The sequence below is a fragment of the Amphiura filiformis genome, chromosome 13 (genome assembly GCF_039555335.1).
Source record: "Amphiura filiformis chromosome 13, Afil_fr2py, whole genome shotgun sequence".
Classification (NCBI taxonomy): domain Eukaryota; kingdom Metazoa; phylum Echinodermata; class Ophiuroidea; order Amphilepidida; family Amphiuridae; genus Amphiura; species Amphiura filiformis.
This window is the reverse complement of record NC_092640.1, coordinates 42,605,182-42,627,280: the sequence shown is the minus strand read 5'-3', so window position 1 is coordinate 42,627,280 and position 22,099 is coordinate 42,605,182. Positions and strand designations below refer to the sequence as shown.

The 22,099-nt window shown below is 37.4% G+C and overlaps 1 protein-coding gene across 1 annotated transcript in view; it reads right to left on the bottom strand.

Moving 5' to 3' along the window:
* The window catches only part of LOC140168383 (catenin beta-like), a 54,589-nt gene that overhangs the window by 27,716 nt on the left and 4,774 nt on the right, over nucleotides 1–22,099 (bottom strand). The window contains 1 exon segment of the mRNA XM_072191761.1: nucleotides 2,379–2,440. Within this exon segment, the coding sequence (XP_072047862.1) occupies nucleotides 2,379–2,390 (12 nt within the window). The 5' untranslated portion in view covers nucleotides 2,391–2,440.

Here is a 22,099-nt window from a genome sequence, read left to right as displayed (position 1 = left end):
AATCAAGTTTCCATCTCACTTGAACTGCGAGAAATTTGATCAAATTCTTGAGGCCACCTCACACTAGTGAAGAGTATTTTGGACATGTTTATGACAGTTTAAATATCTCCTTCACACACAAGGAAGAGATGCTTCACTCCTTGGTTGCTATGATATGACTCACTCCAGAAGCTGTGGTGGTAGGCTAAATAATCTCACCCTCTGTGACATAGTTCACAACATTGGCTTTGTTTCTTGACATGGGTGAGACTTTGGAATGGGGGGTGATAAGTAACTCCAGAGTCAAGTGATATTTCCTTCCTAGTTTGAAATTTCGCTCGTAATTACGCAAGATCTCGTTGACAGAATGAATTAGGCGATTGATGAAGATCATATTGCGTAGAAAAATTGTGTAATATGATAACACATTGAGCGCATTTATCTAAACCAGACAACGTGCAGCCCACAAGCTAACGTTGGTTGTCAATAGATATTGAAATTCACTCAGTTTTTAAAACAGATTTATTTATCATGTGCATAAACTGCATATAATTGGAAATGCCCAAATATAAATTGCACTCAAATTACAGACAATTGAATGTACTTGGATTGAAAGAATTCAATAATTCATTTCTAGTTTATTATTAAAATTATATAATAAAATAACATCACAAATTTCTATTTTTTCATTGCATCAGTGGTATTAATTCCATTTAATGCATGTTGGCAGCGAATGCATGCTCCTACAAATTACCACAGGGCTGGTTATAAAGTATTTTTGTGTTCTTTTTTATGCATTGTAGCTCTCATATTTACCAACATGCAAGGATTTGGCTATATCATGCCAGTCAATGTCACAAGTACTCTGCGTAAACCATAATTATGTGATTGCTAATAATAATCATAATGCCAGTTCTCTTCTCAATCACCAAAAGTTTGATCTGATTGCCACTGATGCGTGCAGAACAGCGAAAGCTAAAACTGTACAAATTATTTAAACCTTTTGCAACTGAACAATGGTACAAGTGACATAAGTTACGTCCCTCCATATATCAATATTCAGTAGTGTTCCAGAAATTGGTAATCTGTCATTACTTATGCCCTGATTCACATGTCTCATCATCCGTCCATTAACCACTAAAGCCTGCTCATCCGCATACCTTGAACATCAGTCAGGAGCACTTCAATACCGGTATTCAATCTTAGAATATTTAGATGCACCAAATTACGATTTTTCTATCCAGTTTTTTTGTTGGAAAAAAAGTCCAAGTTTTCATTGAGAAATGACAATTCTATCCGCCTAATCTAATTTTCACTGTCCTAACATTACAACAACACAGCCTCAGTGATGAGCACTGCTACAAACACTGTCGCAACACCACGACCATTCTTTAATTTATTGAACTGTCTGCACTCGCTCATTATCTCCCCCTCTCCTCTGTTTCCACCGAATCGAGCACTCTCTTTTATTAACAGATGAGGAGACGGTCCATTCCAAAATTGAGTTATACCATTACACTAATAGGAAGATTCGTTGACAACCGTACCGATGCAATATGTTCCTAGCATACTGGGGCTGAGCGGTGATGCCCAATTTGCCGATTGACTGTGCAGAGAAAAATCCGAGTCTGACAACAATATCTATGCTGTCTGTGCTTCGTTTAGTGTGTATTGTTCATGCCACAATGGGAAATCATCCATCAAACACCAACTGACAAGTTTAATTCATGACAAAGTTTCAAATTGGCATGATAAATGATGACCATAAATCACCGTATTACCCTGGATCTCCCCTCTATTTTTTTGCAATTTACTACTTTGTTCCAACTTTTTACTTCCACTGAATTTGAATGTAGGGGCCTACATGAAATATATTTGACGTAACCAAGCAAAATGAAGCAGATGTGACAGAAATTATTTCAAGATATGACAAATGAAACAAGGGAGTCCTGAGTTTATTTTCTTTCTCAACTTGTTGTTCCTGAAAGCAACACTAAAACAACGAATGGCTCCCAATAATTTTCATTCAGTTTTGGAAAAATGCAATGTACGTCAAACAGGGCATTAGCCAGGATTTGAAAGTAGGGTGTCCAACAGTCTGGGTTTGTAAACCTTTTTATAGACATTTAGAGGTTCCTAACAGTGGTTTATAACATTCCACTTGATTGTATATCACAAAAGGCTTTTTTTTTGGCCGGCCTTGCGGACGGCTTCAGCATTTTCTAGGCCGTCCTTTCTTGTGACAGGCTGTCCAAATGACGGCTGGACGGGTCTCTAGCTAATACTTTAACGGCATCGTTGAATTACGTGCCCCATCTGACTCGCTTTGCTTCATCTAGGTGTAGTTCCGACTACCATAGCTGCAAGAAAACGGACAAACAGACAGACAAACAACCTACCCGTGCCTCCATGATTGTTTTTGGTTCCGGTTCTCTCACACTACCAATAGTGGTTCAACAACCTGCACAAAGATATAAAAGAAAGAAAAATACTTAATTTGAGAACATTTTACACAACACTTCTACTCGTCTTGCTCCTAAATCGGTACATTAGGAGTTGTTTTCCATGTTCATGTTAGACATTAGCTTAGTGTATTCCACGTTCATGCTAGACATTAGCTTAAACCATGTTTTCCTTCACTTACTGTTGATCATCCACCCATACGTGAATGTTTTCATTAAATTCCGCTAGAGCACACACCAAAGTAGAGGGAAAATAAGGCCAAGACTGCATCCCTCGAGGGAGAAAATCAGTCAGTAGCAAGCTTATTAGCTATTTAAGACAAGACTTTGAATTACTTCTTTCTCCTTCCACCTTACAGGTGTAAAGTTAGGAATAATGAATGTTTTCCATTATTTCAAAGTACATAAAAGAAGAATTTATTAGTGAAATTCAAAATATTTTAAACAAAGTGATATCAATGTACAGAACTTATTCATTAGGGTCTTAGTTCTATGATTATATTTTATAAGATTGACAAAAACACATATCCCAAATGTACCCCAAATAGCTTAAAACGCTACCAAATAGTTCGTTATATTTTAATAGTGGTACATGGTATTTATATTTAAGGCCTATCCCTCTTTTACCTATGTACATGTACAAATACCGGGTACATGTATTATTAGCCTAACCTCTGGAAGATAACATAGAGAGTTGCAGAGACATTCTCACAAAAAAATACAGCATTACCTGACGAATTTAGTACCGTAACTTAATTTTGCGTCTTCGGAATCTACAGCATGTGATTTACTACTAGTTAAAAATTTTCAGTGCGTAAAAAATTCTCACCTAATCTCGTGTACCTCTAGATTCTTTCTTTGTGCTCGTTCACTCATTGCTAGCCTCCAAATTAAATCAAGTTCATGGTGTTTTAATGCCAGAACATGTTATCACCAAAAGCCTACTCGAGCGGAAAACCATCTACCATGCATATTAAATTGTGTTTACTACATGCTCCGCTACATACATATTTGATATCCTAATAACGAGGTTTCTCTTTTTTTCATCCATGACAATATTGCATACAATTTTCAATCGGGAATCTGTACTCGATATTCCAGTGTCAAAAATTGTTCCCAACTGCATCCCCCAAGAACTGAGTCACAATGTGAATGATTGCAATCCAGAAACCGGTCTGTAAAATTGTTGAAATTTGCAACCGTTTAACATTCATACATGTCGTGTTTTCAATCTCAGGAAGAATAAGGCCCCAACAATGTGAAAGAGGAGCACTTGTTTACAGACCTAAGTTACATTTTAAAGGTACACAAACAATGAATCAAATGAAGGTTATTTAGTTATTTTATATTAGGCCAAATAAAAAAATAAACATGTTTCACGTCCCCTCCCGCTTCCCTTTTTGAGGTTTCCTCAAATATACTTTTATTTTTTGAAATTCAGCTATAACTTAAAAAATATGTCTAGGAAGTTGGGATGCTTTCTATAGCCTTGTTAAGATACAAGAAACATTTTAGGAAGGTTTTGTGATCATTAGAGAGGGTGTAACTCCCAGAACAAAAAATAAAAAAGGGCCTCCTCCTTTTTCTAGCCATTATTGTATACGCTAAAACAGCTCTAAGTATGGGTATTTACACCAATTTTGCAATAAAAAATAGAAAATAAAAAGCCCCTCTTCCTCCTTTTTTTGAAAACCGGACGTGAAACATGTTTTATTTTTTACTTGGCCTTACTGGCATTACAAACTACAAAGTTGAATAAATTTCAACAATTTCAGAGTTTGTAGCGTAAGAAACATCGACTTACCTGATAAATAATTTTCTATTGCACAAAATAAATTCAAAATATACAAAAATATAATTTCTAGATGATATTGCAAAATATTCCTTTGAGTTGATCTACTTGTTCATCCAGTCACTATCCATAGCCATATCAGTTTCTATTATATGTCACAAGTACATGTATTTTATTCCAGTTCACTTCAGTTCTCAGCTGTTCGGTATTCCATATGATCTCACAGATGCGGAATTAACAAACCCAGAGTGTTACAAACTACAAGTCACTGGATGTGGCACACATAGCTACAAATTCCAAGTTGATTTTGAGACAGCTCATAAAACATCCCTTCTAACTCAATGCCACAAGATGAACTAAATCATCAAGCTGGTGATGTTTCCTAGACAAAGATGAGGAGGAGGAGAGCACATCTTGAGATGTTTTATGCATCAATGACAAGTCCTTATGTAAGCTTAACCAGAACACATCAATACACTTCTGATAGGCATGGACATGTTTTAATCACACTGTATTCAATGAACACATACCAGATGTGTGCAATTTTCTGCTTCAAAATCCACCTCATCAATAAACTGAATGACTGACCTGCAATTATGGACTTTTCACAAAACCCCTGCAAGGATTTTTTCACCAAAAATCCCACCCAATGTATTGTCCTCATGTCAAGGACCTCAATACCACAATTGTCCTGAAATTGATTGGCAGCACACTGATGAGGATTAGCCACTGAATATGCTAACTAATATTTGGTTTAAGATGGGGATCAGTAGATGAGTAACTGGGTTTGAACAAAGACTCCCTACTGAGGTGACCATCAGTATTTCTCCACCCCTTCTGATTGTGGATAATGACTGGTTTTGTCAACATGCCATTTAGTATTGAGCCAAATATAGGGCTGGGTGTCAAATTTGGTAGAGTTTCAAATTGGTGAGCTACTGCTACTGGTGTCGAGTTGTCAATCACTCGCTCTTGAACAAACTGGTAGTTTGCATTAATTTTGATTCAGAACACATGCCAAGCACATTACATCTGTGACATGACTAAAATAAGAAAATGTAACTAGATTCAAGCATGACTAAAAATCTACAAAATTGAAAATTGGTACACAATTCTGCATGTCAGTAAGTTCCAAATCAACACAGATTCAAGACCAATCCTGCTTGAATTTCACTATGATGACCTTTGAGAGTAAACATGGTGAATAGGTCTAGAATTTCTCTGATATAATAGAAAGTTCTTTTTATATCAACCAATCTACTACCTGGATTTTCAATACCAGTCGGTCCGTGTGGACACACACTTGGATCCTGTTGGGACCAGGCTCAAGAAAAATCCTCAAGCCAAGTTTAAAAGATACAAGCATGCTGGCCTGTCAGTGCCATACTATTACGCCGACTTTCGTATTCGGCGAGGAGGACAATTTCGACCTCCTGGTTTGTTTACAAACAGACAGGTAGACAAAGGACCGTTCCGCTTGTCCAAACACTCGAGTATCAAAAGGATGGTCCACAATAGCGTGATTCACGTAACATGAATAGGGATTAAAAAGCTGTCACATAGAACCATGTGCTTCTATTGTCCAATTTGCCATCAAGATTTCATATGGAAACAGTTCAGACCCAGAACAGGATCATGTCAGAAATTAATATTTTGTTCTGGGTCTGATTATTCGGACTACTGGCCTGTATGAAGAGATACACTAGGATCCTCAACATGTGCATCTATCAGCACACAGTTCTTAAACTCCAATTCATTTGTACATTCATTGAATGACCTTTGAAACTTTGGGTACAAAAACTCATACTGCAACTTGAGGTCAAATTCTGCACTATGATTGTTTAATTGACGTTATTGGAATATGACATTGAGATGAGGCTATTGTGGTCCATAGTGATAGGAGAAAGAAACAGAAGAGCAAAGAAAAGAAAAGAAAGACCATTCCAAACAAATCAATTGCACAGATTTATTGCTCTTAACCCTTGTTGGGTCGAGAAATATTAAAGAAATTATGAATGCTTATTCCGTGCCCGATACAAAGGCTGCAAATAGACCAACAATATCCATGTTCTACATGCACACATTAAACATGATCTACCCAATCCTTTCTTGATACATCACATCACTAATTTACTCACTGATGGCCCAAGCCACAACACACCAATAATGACCTCACTAGTGCAATAAATCCAGCAGTCAAGCCAGTGTTGATTGACTGATTCTGTCTTCTCATACCATTATTATGACTGATAGGTTTCACCTCTATGACCTCAGCCAGCAAGGTTGAACTGCTGCTGCTGTCTGCATGCCTTCTCCTAGTTCACAACTCAACAGCTTGTTGGCTTGCCAATACCATGCAATGTCGCTTTGTAAACACTCTTGAACATTTTGCTATAGCCTTTGTAAAGATTTTGTTTGTAAATCTTACAACTGATCTTGTGTGTCATTGTATTGGAATCACAAGATGAATTTAATCATAATGAACTTGAACATGAACAGATTATATAGGCCTATTCCGAAGATGAAAAGTTAATAATATTACAATAGCCTAGGCATGAATTTGACACCAGGAAAAAAAGAACATGTTTGTTTATTTTCAAGTCCACAAATTTCGAGATTTGGATGGGCCAGTCCGACTCAGTCTGACAAAAAAACTTGTGTCTGACATTGGTTGGATGTAGAATAATTTTTAGACCTTTGCCTTGGGACACTTCAGAGAGGAATTAAATCATGAGCAGCAAACTTTTGCTAGTAAATAGCCTACTACTATAAAGGCCTACTACTAGTGGTACTAGTAAGCCTGGTGGAAAGTGTAAAATTAATTTTTAATAATTAAATTATACCCAATCCACTTCATTATGTTTGAAATCATACCTAGGCTATCTTGTACTACATGCTTTTGTTTAAATTACATGTAAGACCTCCTGATACTTCCTGAGCTAATTAATAATTATGGCAGACTAATTATTACAATCGCAAATTTATAAACAACACTTCACGCCCAAAGGAGCAACATAATATTTGCTTATTCAGGCCACACCAGGCCAGCCAATCACAGGCCACCTATCATTGAACATGACCCAGCCATTGTGACCCTGCATCACACAGCAGGAGGGTTACCCAGAGGTGAACTCCCTGCTTCACTTGCTTTGCTTTGCTTGCTTTTACTGGTGGTTAGGTTTCACTACAGGCGTGGATTTTTTGTCTTCCCATAATACAATGCATACAGAAACAGAAAACCTACATTGTACCAAATCCTACTAAAAATGTGCACACAGAGTCATATAATTTGATCACACTGAGGGGGAGGGCACAGATCGAAAATACGATCAGAAGTGCCGACATCAAACAGCTTCCCACTCCTGAGTGTGATACCCAGCAGTTTCTCTTCTTATGGACAATATATGCCTATTCATAGTATTTACGGCACTGTAAATGTTTTTGCGCTACATTTAATTTCATGCTTTTCACATTCCAAGCATCTACCGTGAAAATAACAATAGTTTGATCTTATTCCTTAATTTCCTTTTGTGTATAGTTCAACGGAAGCTTGGAATTGCAAATTTAAACACAAGTCAAACTGTTCAAAATTGGTTAACAAAAAGTTAGGCCTACACACTATGAAGATTTCCACTTTTAGAGTCAAAGGTATGTTAAAACATGTTCCCTCTCTGGTTTCCGAGAGTGTGTGGTATCCAGTAGTTTCTCTCCCTAGATGGACAATATAGGTACCACCTAGACCATTTTTATTACAATGCATTGTGGGATAGCATCCTTTCTTCCTACAGGTATCCCTAGTCTCATTCATAGAACAGTTGGTATAGTAGGAACAATCAGTCAAGTTGACCCAATAGTGCCTTGGCCGCCATGCTCTGCTGCTGAACTATAGCCATGCATTCTCACCTTCATAATCCATTATTTTTACACCCATTGTCCTACCGCTAATAAAAGATTTCTGGTTACTATTTCAAAATTTTCTTTTCATCCTGTACAGGCCTTTTAATGAATCAAAGGACTAATGTTTACCAATTTTCTGCAGTTATTTAGTCAATATAATTGATTGTAAATTTAACACAAGTTCAAAATCAAATTACAGTGCAGTTCCTGAAAATTTGTTGTTCAATTGCAATTTTTCTATAGATGGCCTTATACACCTGACTTAGTTTAAACAGTCAAACATTTCTATCATGAATAATTTGAAAAATTACTATTACCGGTAACCCAGATATCTTCCATCAAAATTGTTTTGCAGATTTGTTTTTTAGCGAGATGAAAATAACAAATCCTACCAGCATGAATTTGCTACTGGTGCAATTTTCCTCCTCGTAATTCCAGTCCCGACATGTGGGCAGCTCTATTTGTAATGTAGACAATGTATTGCAATGTTTACATGCAGGCATTGTATGCCCATGATTACATTCAAAATATGCAATATTCATTATTATGACAAATACACACAAAAAATGTTCCCCAACAACAATACTCTGTACCTTGCTCTGGGCAAAGTACACTACTCACACAGTTATCATCACATTCACTACAGGGAGCAATTTATATTTATAAATCATATGTTTGCTCTTCATATTTTCCATGATGAATAAAAGAAAAAATGCAGGAGCCATTATTGACATGTTTTACACAATGGAGAAATTGTGGCACAATTATTACCATGGCCTTACAGAGCACACCGCTCTTCTCTATAAAAGCAGGCACTTTTAACTTCTCTTTGAGCGGAACAATGAAGTCAATTATCACTCAAAAGTAGTGCAAAGAGATACCGACACAAAAATTATTCGCTTAATTGAGAAATGACAATTTTAGACACTTCTGGAATCAATTTGTCAAATATTGCTACTTTGATCGTCTTTTATTTGCCGCTTCAGCTAATATAGTATCGATTGCCATCTCCTCGGAAAACACCTCCGATGTGTTGTTTGTCGTCTGTTTTGTTATATTCTGAACTTTCAAAATATATACACCAAGTCCTTTCTTGGTCATACTCATCTAAAGTCTGCACAAAAAGTAACTCAGCTGTTATAAATCGCCTATAGATTCAGAACTAATAACAATATTTCTACATAGAAAGAAGGACGCTTTATTTACGCGCATTTTGATACCCCAGTTGTCAAATGTCGCCCAATATTAACAACACAGTAGTGCTTTTAAAGAAAAATACCTGAATTTTAAAGTTGCAGTTTACAGCGATCAATGGTGTTTACGCAAGCACTGTGGTACGTAACAACCTCCATTTACCTTCGTGCTGACTTCAAATCAATACAAATAGCTGCAACTTTTAAATTCGGGTAAACTTCTTTAAAAACACTGCTGTGATGTTATATTGAACGAAATTGGACAAATGGGGTACCAAAATGCGCGTAAATAAATCGTCCTTTTTTCTATGTTGAAATATTTTGGAAACAATTATTAGTTCTGAAGCTATAGGCGTATTTATAACAGCTGAGTTACTTTTTGTGCAGACTTTACATCTTTTGTACACCTGAGTGATGATAAAGTGAAACTGCTCCCCCATCAAATTTGATACTGGTCCAAAACACACAATCTGCTTCTGTTTTTGAACTGTTTGTGACTTTGAATGCTTACAATAATGTCCAATGCAAGCCCCTGTGTGTAGGCCTACATTAAGAATGCACACAGCACATAGTCAACTCAAATTATTGTTGTTTTTTAACATCTTCAACTTTTTGTAAACAAAATGAATTTCACTAAATGACCTAGCTACATTGTACCTTAGAAGTACTAACAAACAGGCCCACAGTTGAGTGTACTCTTGGGTAGAGCACACCCGCCAAATTGTTCACATTTTTAAATGTTTGAAATTGTGTAAGAATTTATAAAAAAACAAGAGCACCAATGGCGCTGTGGCTCTGTGCTTTTTTGAATGTGAAAGTAATTGCAGTCGAATGTGCAACAGGTGAAATCATATACATTGTATGTGCCAGATCACATGCAATCATACATCTTGCTGGTTGGTAGCTATACCTTATTTGCAGAGCATAATACATCCATCAATAAGTTTCATATCCACATGAGGTTTTAGTAATTTGACCACAGATGACCCCTGAGTGACCTTGGATGACCCCAAAATGACATTCCAAAAATTTGGCTTGAAATGTTGACTATACCCACCAAGTTTCATGCCCATGCGAGTTTTTAGTAACTTAACCTCAGATGACCCCTGGGTGACCTCGGATGACCTTCCAAAAATTTGACTCTAAATGTTGACTGTACCCACAAAGTTTCATGCCCATACAACAGTTTTTAGTAATTTGACCTCAGATGACCCCTTGGTGACCTCAGATGACCCCGAAATAACCGTCTGAAAATTTGACTCTAAATGTTAAGTGTACCCACCAAGTTTCATGCCCATACAAGTTTTTAGTAATTTGACCTCAGGTGACCCCTTGGTGACCTCGAATGACCCCGAAATGATGTCCGATAATTTGACTCTAAATGTTGACTGTACCCACCAAGTTTCATGCCCATACGACAGTTTTTAGTAATTTGACCTCAGATGACCCCTTGGTGACCTTGGATGACACGAAATTACCTTCCGAAACTTTGACTCTAAATGTTGACTGTACCCACCAAGTTTCATGCCCATACGAGTTTTTAGAAATTTGACCTCAGATGACCCCTTGTGAGCTCAGATGACCCGAAATAACCGTCCGAAAATTTGACTCATAATGTTAAGTGTATCCATCAAGTTTCATGCTCATACGACAGATTTTAGTAATTTGACCTCGGATGACCCCTAAGTGACCTCGGATGACCCCAAAATGACCGTCAGAAAATTTGACTCTAAATGTTAACTGTACCCACCAAGTTTCATGCCCATCGACAGTTTTAGTAATTTGACCTTAGATGACCCCTGGATGACCTCGAGTGACCTTCACCCACTAACCAATACAAACTTGTTCTGTCTGGGGTCAAGATGCACCCGCCCACCAAGTATGAAGATTATGCTACCCCTAGTTTCCGAGAAAAAAGGTTTTTGCATATTATGCATAAATTATGCAAATTAGGTAGGTAATTACCATATTTTGCGCTAAAAATCGAATCAGGTCGAGATCCTCTGGTCATGCTACCCCCACCACGTTTCATCATCATAGGGCTTAGCATTCTTACGGATCCCCAGAAACAGCTTCACAAGGCGGATTTCTTCAGATTTCCAACCATTTTGTAGAAGCGTTCCGCATAAATTATGCAACTTAACAACTAAATCGCATACTTTTCGCCAAAAACTAATCAGGTGATCAGCAGGTGTGTATCATTCCTGTCACAAGGTTTCGTTACCATGCGCCGCTATCAATTTGCGCTGATATTCGCATAAATTATGCAAATTAGCTATGCTAATTTGCATATTTTCACCGAAAAGCATATCGATTACACGGAACAAACTTGGATACCCTTCCTCCCACCAAGTAGCGTCCCCGTGGGTCTTACGGTTCCCCAGATACAGCTCCGGACGGACATTCGGACATCCCACCCCCACACACAGGCGGAAATAGTGATTACTAAGTCCCATCCTGAACAAAGTTCAGAAATGAAATTTTATCAATTTGCGCTGATTTTCGCATAAATTATGCACATTAGCTATGTTAATTTGCATTATTTTTCACCGAAAACATACAATTCTGAACAAACTTAGATACCCTTCCTCCCACCAAGTAAGCGTCCCGTAGGTCTTACAGTTCCCCAGATACAGCTCGGACGGACACACGGACATCCACACCCCGGACAGACAGAAATACTGAGGCGAGACAAAAAATAACAAATTTTGTGACTTGAGATCATTTGCATTTTTTGTAAACACCAAAACTGTTCTGTCCTGACATGTCTGTTGTGTCATGTGTGTTGAACCCGGTCCAACCGAACAATCGTAAGTTCTGTTCGGATCTGGATCTGCCTGGATGCTGTACTCCGATTAAGCAGGACTAGCCTACATCACACATCAGTGTTTATTTCTGATAGATTTCACTTCATGATTTTTTCTTCAATTTCATCACTTACGAAAGTACAAAAGTAGACAATCTAGTAGTCAGTATAACCTCGGAGCAGTTTGTGTGAGACCTACGTACAATCGTACATGGAATAGTAGTACATGGCTTCCGAATTTGGAACTTCACATGTTCAACTTGTCATGCCGGTCGAGTCCCACGTTTACAACTAAAATCAAACCACTTCTAGATTAAGTCCATCGCTGAATTTTACAAATAACTTAAATAAACATCTTTATATTTAATAAAAAAAATATTATGGTGTGCTCGTAAATGCTTCGGAATGACATTTACCAGAAGCTCATGAGCTCAGAATGGTAAACAAATTAGCGTATTTTCACCTCGATTATGCATCGTAGCTCTCTGTGGTTGAGTTTGCAAGGTCAGTGGGTCAGTGAACTTAGTCTCCTATGCAGCCAGTTTGGTTACGCTCCCTCCACAAAAATGTTTGTGTGGAAGGGCGGAACCAAACTAACTGCTATGGAGACTACTGCAAAATCGATCAATCACACAAAACTGTTTGCTGATTGGTTCAGAAATGGTGATGTCATCAATCAAGAAAAACTAATCGATTTATTGGTTCAAAATAGCCTCATAGAAAAGTACGAAGTTTGTTGAGCATCGCAGCTTATCGGTAAAAAGCGTGACCTTTAACAAAAAAATCGGCACAGTGCTTGCGTACGGCACTTGCGCAAGCCAAATAGTCCCCCAGAAAAGTCATTTGTTCAGATTTATTCGGGGATTTATTCAAGATTCAGACATGTTCTTGACTATTTTTTGACATTCCTTACCTATCTCTTTATTTAAATTATAAAGAAATAGTTAAGAAGTAGTCAAATAATTTCTGATCTGAACTAAATCTTAAGAAATGTACCTCCATTGGTTTCCGTCTGTATTACGCATCTTAAATTATACAGACCAGAATAATCTCTAGCACACACAGGGAACCAAGATATAACTCGATTATCGTGACTATTTTGGTCTTTTTACCCAAAAATAATACTTTTATCGCCTGAATTTCAATAAAATCTGGAGTGCAATCGATTCAAAAATAACTTAGCCAAACTTAGAAAGCGAAACTTAAGTCTTCATATCAGTCATTAAATGATCCTTAGCATAAAAACCAACAGCGTATTGTGGCCTGAAAATGAATGCTAGTTAGTTGCATGACAAAGGCACTGATAAGCTCCGCTCAGAGCCAAAAAGTCAAAAATGAATAAAATGATACAATATTACGAAAGAAAATTGAATAATCAAATTGTCAACATAATTTTAAAACAAGCCCCCAAAAGACAACTGGGGACAATGGACAATTTTTACTTGCAAGCCAAATGATTATTTTATGAAAAAGAAAATCAGGCAACCCCCTCCCGTAAAAACAAAAAATAAATAGGCCTTATAGATCCTGAGCCAGCATACTACATTGTATAGTAATACATTTGTACATGCAGTGAAGAAGGCAGTGACCGGTATGATGAAGAAATTGACAAAGCGCACAGGAAACCCTTCCAATCTTATCAAATCATCTCCTCTGCCAAGATGGACCACTGCCAAATGGCAATGGCAGATAGCATCACCACCAAAGCCATCAATGTCTTTTTAACGAGATGGTTTGCCCTGTTAAAACTAACTCCACCGCAGCACTGGACTTCGAAAGCAACGTTTTTAGACAATGACGTATGCTGGGAGGAAACCTTCACTTTATCATGTTCAATTGTTCATACAACAAAAATTTCAAAATGTGCTCCCTGTTTTTGAAAAATTATAATCCAAATCGATGGTTCAGAACCAGAAAGCCGTAACTCACAAAAGGAATCAGTTGTGAGTTAAGGCTTTCTGGCTCTAAAGCAGTATTCAGACTTTTTATTGTACGTAAAATATTGTATGTAACATATCTACGTTATTTAATCTATTGCCATTCTATTTCCAGTAATGTTTAAGTTCTAACGAATCTTTGATGACAGCAGGTTCGTTTTGCATACCTGCATACTGCATATTTTTAGAGTTTCTTAGTGGCGAGTAGGGCCTATATAAAATATATTAAAGCTACTTTATTTGGAGAGCATGTTTTGGAGATGTTGGTACGAGCTTTGTGGTGGTGGCGTGCATGGAGAGGGTGGATGGGTGTGCACTTCCGTTTAATTTGTTGATATTTTTCATTTTGTTAGGTTTATAATGAGTGTGTGTACTTCGTTAAAATAACTTGAAAATAAAAACACCCCAAGATATGTAGTAGATGCACTGTCACCTTAACAGTTTTACTGGACTTCCCCAAGGCTACATAATTATCCAAACAGACTTTAAACACTATCCATATATGTGTATGGTTTATCCAGTACCATTTCCTATTTTTATTAATAAAAATGTATCATTGCAAACAAGCAATGTTATCAACCTATAAATTAAACAGGAACTAACTATACTGATGAGTCCCTTTAGAATTGAATAACAAAAAGGGGTCACCAAATGTTTACTATTTATGAATTACATGGCACCATTGTAGGCCGAAAAAAATCAACGTTTTGGTTCTCGTACTCTCCCTCTGAGATTTGTGAGATTTGTCAGCTTTTTTTAATTTTTAAATTATTTTGGAATGCTTTAGGCCTGCTTTAGGAAGGCTTCGTACATTTTTTTGCAGTACTTTAAGGGAGTTATCCCTCATAATCTCGTATTTTGAAAAAGAAAAGAAAAGGGGCCTGCTTATGCTCCTTTCTGTAGGAAAAGACTGAAACTACTAACAATGCAAATTTTACATTGAAGTAAAAACAAAAACCCTACCTCATTTATAGTTCATGAACACTCATTCATATACAAAATTACCATACCACGTTCCTGTGTTCCTATTAATAGGCCTATGATACTAACTTTTCCTCTGGTTAATTATACCCCTCTCCCCTTTACCCCTTCACCAAATGTTAGGGCTCAGGTTTACTGCTAGATTTTGAATACAAACTATATTTCGAATAAATCTGGATTTCATAGTATGTCCCATCATTCAGTGTGGCATTCCACCTTATACCTGTACCAGGGTAAAAAACATAGACCATCCAAAGATAGGCATTATGGGATATGATATCACTAATCTACATAAACAATGTGTATTTTGTTGTATATTTGCCAAGGAGGCAAGGACAGACATGTGCTAAATAAAATAGTTTATGTTAAGGTAGGCACCGGAGTTTTGCGCGGTTCGCGCAAAAGCGCACATTTTCGCGCATTTGGGTGTCCAAAGCGCATTTTGGGTTCCATCGAGAATGTTCACGATTTTGACCCATCGATAAGCTTAAAGTTAAAACTTACGATTTTATGCCCCAAATCGGCAGCATTTACAAGAAAATTAACGCAGTATTGGTTCTAACTTCACTTATGTACATCAAAATACAAATAACGATCATTAAACCAAGCATAATGTGGGGAAATTTGCCCTTGCTTTCGACATTTCGATCGACGATTTGTGATGGTCGCCATCTTTATTTTTCATTTTTCCAGAAACTGGAAATGAACGGAAGTCGTTAAGTAATTGATTGACAGGCCATGGTTTTACCGATGTTTTTACGTGTTTTGCATTGATAACATGGGATCACGCATTTTAGCGCTTTTTGACCTATTTTTTGGCGCATTTTCGCGCATTTTGAAAAGTGGCCAGCGCATTTTGCCGTTTTAAATCGCGCGAAACTCCGGTGCCTATGTTAAGGTGATGCTGACTGAATCATTTTAGACTGATCATACATGTATACAGACACCCAGAAAATGACTCATGACACAGAGCATTGCACAGATGATGCAATCTAATTAGCATCTCTCACAAATTTTGAGATGTCTGCCCAAGGATCGAACAAAAGTGTTTATATCTGCATGTGTTTATATTTTGTTTACGATATATGCCCAATCATGCAATATTTGATGCTTACAACTCGCCACAAAGAAACTCTAAAAATATGCAGTATGCAGGTATGCAAAAGCGAACCTGCGGTTTGATGGCGTAAAATCGATAATATATTTCTGCTAGATATTATATGTAACATATTATCGATTTTTCGTCATCAAACATTCGATTAGAACTTAAACATTACTGGAAATAGAATGGCAATAGATTAAATAACGTAGATATGTTACATACAATATTGTACGTACAATACTTGGAGTCTTTGGAGCGCTTTAACACTTGAAATTATCCATGCACACAATCGCACATTACCCAATTCCAATGTGAGAAGTTCCTGGTTACATCTGTAGCTCTGTCCAAAATTAGATTTGAAATTGAGACAATGAACGAGTCTGTCTACATCATCAATGTAAACGAGAAGTACTGGGTAATTAAAACATCAACATCTTCAAATTCTGAAGTAATGTGATACCTCACCCAGCCGTACATTAAAACCGTCTCATCTGCCTCCTCCACATAATATTTCCGTAAAATTGAACCATTACGAAAATATCTTGAAAAGCTATTTTATTTCCTCAAGCCATGTATCTAGAGTATACTGCATGCAGTGAATGTGATATGCAATTATAATGAATAAGCCCCTACCTATGGCATTTATTTCAGCTGCACATTGAGTGTTATGAAATAAATTGGTTTGCATAAATAACCCATTGGTTTTATAAACGGATGCAACTGCAGAGAGTACTGTACAGGGACGGGCTGCAGGATGTACAAATGATGTACAGCCCGCGTGCTAGAAAATTCACACATTTCAAATTGCTTTCATACACTCTTGTTATCATGAATTATTGAACACAAGAAATATCAATTTTTAATTTTATGCTGATTGCTGAATGTGAATATTCTTGAAAATGAAATGAATTTATATTGATGTATACCGGTAAGCTATTTTAGATTTGAGTTTCTTTTAAACTTGTCAGCCTCAGTGGCAGAAATAATTTGGATCAGTCGGGAGAACAGCGTTAGCTTGGCACACTGGTTCAATGACTTTGCCTTTGGTTCAAAATCTGCAGAACTCCCTTCTCCTCCCCCCCAAAAAAAAACCCGAATCCGCTCTCGCCATGGCTCATCTGGAACAAAACGCAGGGCAGATGAACCATGATAAAGACCTTGTTACAGTCGGTTCCGATCAGGGTAATGTCCGATTGTTGGCTACACTTGCCTGCCCTGTAAAACTCCCCGACCTACTATCTCTGGCAACCCCCTTCGCCAGGTCACTTGACCTGGTTGAGATTTCATCCGTGTTTTCTCTAAAATTTCAGCTGTTAATGCTTAGCCCTATGTTTGACAACCTTTTTTAAAACCAAAATTACTGTTTGTGCATGAAATTAACTGATTTATTGGATCAAAACTTAATTTCTTCTTTTTACTTAATTATATCACATGCTTCCTTGATTCAAGGTGAGGTCAGAACAAAGAAAACATACTAAAAAACACTCATCATTCGATGCACTCTAGAATTTGTAGATCTCTATATTTTTTGCAACATTTCCTACCCTGACCAATCAATGGACCACATTTTAATACGAAGATTGGGATTTTATTTATTTCAGGTTTGGATAGAATCAGATAAGACCATGGATGCATTCCCAAACCAACCATTTTCTAATATGAATAGCCGCAAGGCTACAACACACACCTCCCAATCTAATTTGGTAAAATCCTCTCTCACACTGATCAAAGGTTCTGCCTCTACTTGAAAATATTGGTAATGGTTAGTTTCATGGAGCTATTAAAAGATGGAGAAGAAATAGATTACGTAACGCATTGAAACCTTGTGCCGATTTGAAATCTGACAAGCTATTCATCGAAAGGTACCTTTTGTTTGGGACAAAGAGCTTCCGCCATTAAATCGGTAAGCTGACCCGACAGTGTATTAACGCTTTACCTAGCAGAGCACTGTCAATAAGTGATCAAATGAAAGTCGCGTGAAAGCGCCCAATGGAACGAAAAGTACCTATTGTTACGATGAAACCCAAGGGTGTGATTGAGTAGCCGTAAGCACAAAAGGCACACATTAGCCGCTAATGTATAGTCCGTTGTCACCCCACTGACATTAGGTGCTTCATTTAAATAAATTGAATGCGCTTGCTGAATGATTACATATCAAGGCTGCCATGTAGGCATTTCTATATATATAGTACAATAATGGTATTAAATAGCTACGTATACATGTAACATATAATAAGTATACCGGTATAGGCCTATATAAAAGTTGTTTCACAAATTGACATTTTTAAGTTAGGCGGGCAGCCTAACTTATTTCTTTCTTGCCATTTCTTTGTTTCTTCTTCTTCTTCTTTCTCACAATTTGCTACTTCTTCCACATCCTTGATCGGATTTCGACCAAACTCAGTCACAAGCAGTATTGGGTAGCTGGCTACAAATGTTATGGATTTGTTTAACATCAGAGGTCATCCAGAGGTCACAGGGGTCAAAAAGGTCATTTAAACAGAAAATACTCCGATTGAGCTGAAATTTAAATGCAATGATCCTTATGACATTCTAAACATTTAAAAAATATTTTTAGATTCATTTAAGGTCATTAAGGGGTCATAAAGGGGCCAAAGGTCAAGTTTTCCAAAATGCTCCAATTGAGCTGAAATTTATATGCAACAATCTTTATGACATTCTAAACATTTAAAAGACATTGTAAGATTCGTTTAAGGTCATTAAGGGCTCATAAAGGGGTCAAAGGTCAAGTTTTCCAAAAAGCTCGATTGAGCTGAAATTTAAATGCAATGATCCTTATGACATTCTATACATGTTGAAAATATTTTAAAATTCATTTAATGTCATTAAGGGGTAATAAAGGGTCAAAGGTCAAGTTTTCAAAATGCTTCAATTGAGCTGAAATTTAAATGCAATGATCCTTATGACATTCTTAACATGATTTAAATTTTTTTAAATTCATTTACATGTAATGTCATTAAGGGGTCATCCAGAGGTCAAAGGTCAAGTTTTCAAAATGCCAGCTTGCCACGATCAAGGTAGGCCCCTATATTAAAACGGCAATTAATGAAAGTCTTATTAAAATTAATACTATCCAGCACAGTATTGCTGCTTGATCAGATCGTCACAGTCATCCGCCTAACTTACCTCGTGCCCTTGCAAAGGGCACAGTTGCTCTAGTATTATATTTTATTTTAAGAAGGAGAATGTCATAAACAGTGGCGTACTGAAGGGGGGGGGCAGCTCTTCTGTGAGAGGTCTTGGGAGGGGATGAGGGTGGAGGAGGGGATACGAAGAATGAGAGGGGACTGGAGGAAGTGAGAAAGAGGACGAAATAAAGAGAAATAAATAAATAGACGTTAATAAATAGAAAGGTAAGGAAAATTATAGGAATGAGAGGGGACAAAACGTAAGAGGGGATGGAGAAGAGAAGGGAGATAAGAAGAGGGAGTGATACTTTAGCAAGTACAGAGAAAGGAAAAGAAAGGAATGACAAACAAATGTAGGCCTTATAATAATTATTATAGAAACTAAACACCCCCCACACACACACATAGGCCTAACACTAGCAGCACTATAGGCAGCCATTCGATGATGTCAATACCTTTATGCGTTACGTATTTAAAAACGCCCAGTCAGATGTATTTTACACCTGCCAAGCACACCCCACCCAATTTCGAAAATTGGACGTTGAATGTACACTCTCATGAATATTGATTGGCAACATTTTCCAATATGTCAGCGCTCAAATCGGACACAATAGAACAATAGACCATTCAGTGCGTTGGTTAGTTTACTTACTTCAAGTATATATAACATGCTCTAGAAATGTTTGATAAACATTTCGTACAAACATGTAGGTTATTGTATTCACCACATTTATATGTTTAAATTTTACGAGGTGGGGAAGAGGGTAGGAGGTTGGCTAAATTGTGAGGCTATCATTGTAGCACATTTCAGAGATCCTTGGTCAAATGTGCTTTATTTTCACACAGGTCAGTGACCTCTTCATGGAAACTGAAGTGCCTTTCTGGGAATTTGATGACACTCTGGGGTCATATTTTAAGACCATGCACATGATGACCAATGACCATTATGTGCACATATAAATGCATATGTATACCAGAGTGCAGACTGTGCAGTGCTGGTGAACAGAATGTGATTTGCATCAGTTTAATTACATGTATGAGCCGCTCAAAACAATAGGGCTATTTTATATTCGCAGTATTAATGACACTGGCACAAGAATGCTTCAACATGGTCAACCACCCTGGTCACCACATTTCTCTGTCACAATCATGCTAATATGGCTAGCCCAAACTAGTTTATCCGCTAACTTGGTACCGTACGGTATTTAGAAACTGATTTGGTCCATTTTTTTTACTAGTCATGAACTAGGAAAGTACCATATTTCCTGAAATAGTTGCCCCCGGGGCGTTGCATTTTCCAAAGGGGGGGGGGTCGTTTATTAGAGGTCATTTTTAGAATGATAATTCCCATTAAAATTATTAGATAAGCTTAAAACTCACATTGAAATGACGAACTATGACCTTAGGAACGATGATTTTCGGTTCACTTCTGGGTTTACGACCAGAATTTCGTCAATTACCGACACCATTAGCTACGATGTATGTAACTTGGTAAGCTTACTTCACAAGATAACATGGAAATATCAGCATTTTCTAAAACATTTTGGTTGAAAAAAAAGTGGTGGGGCTTTGAATTGGAGGGGTGACTAATCAAGGAAATACTGTTCTTCTGTATCCACTTTTCAAGGGTCATTTTTAAAAGTATCACAGAGAAATGTGTTGACTGGGAATTTTGTTTAAAAATTTCTTACCAAATTTATTTTCTCAAGACCTTGATAGTGACATTATAATAAAGTATTGTTTTGGTTTGACTCCGAATGTGAAAATGATGAACAAGATGTGCAGTTGACATGTTATTTTTACATAATGTAGGCCTATGTGTAAGTTAGGTAAGCAAGATTGTCAAAATCACCATTAATCATAGCCTCTATTATCAACAAGCACAGCCACACTGTAGACATGGTATCATTATTATTGCAAGTTCAGGTTCAGAGCTTCATCCTTGACCTGACCACAATAACAAATAACTTCTTTTCTCTTCTTTTAACACATGTGGCATGCAGGCAAGGGTCAGTGTACTAGGCCAACCAGTCAATACAATGTGCACATGAATAGAAAGGATCCATACAAATATTTGTTTGAGTCTAGTATCAAGAATATCTGGAACAGAATACAGGCCCTTCAGTTGGACAAATTACGAGTTGCAACTGACTGAAAAGAAAAAAATAAAAGCTATCTGATCATCCTGTGTTACCAAGTTTTCAGAGCTGGAATGATGCTCTCCCGCCCTCCCCAGTAATCGTGGTCCGTCAGTGCATCATCCGTCCCTGCTTGTAAATTGTATGTTTGCATGCAAAATTTCTCCCAGTAAAACAATTTCAGAAATTTTGGCTGGTACCACAGTGACTTTCTTGGCAAGAACACTCATCGGAAAAACATTTTTTGTAGGTAAACTGTATATTCGCAAGTTTGTGCCCACTCAGTTTTCGAAAACCTGGTGACGCTACAGATACTCACCATTGGCCTACTGAGTAACTGGGCGGTCGGTCGGTCAGGCATGAGGATGCACTTTTACCAAAGCTGAAACATTGAGGCAGCAATTTTCTCATCTTTGGCATGAATTTTTTTCCACATCTTTTCATAAGTGCCCAACCCTACCCTTTTGAAATCTGCCTTATTTTTGAGTGGTTGAACTTGAAGCAGCATGTCAATGGTCAAAATTGTGTGTCACAACACAGATCTAAGTAAGGTCACTAAGGTCAGTCACTCACTAGTATGACAGTACATGTCCCATATTGTTCTCATATAAATTTTGAGCTTGGTGACCCCTTATAGTTTGGGAAAAGTTCTGTTCTCACCCA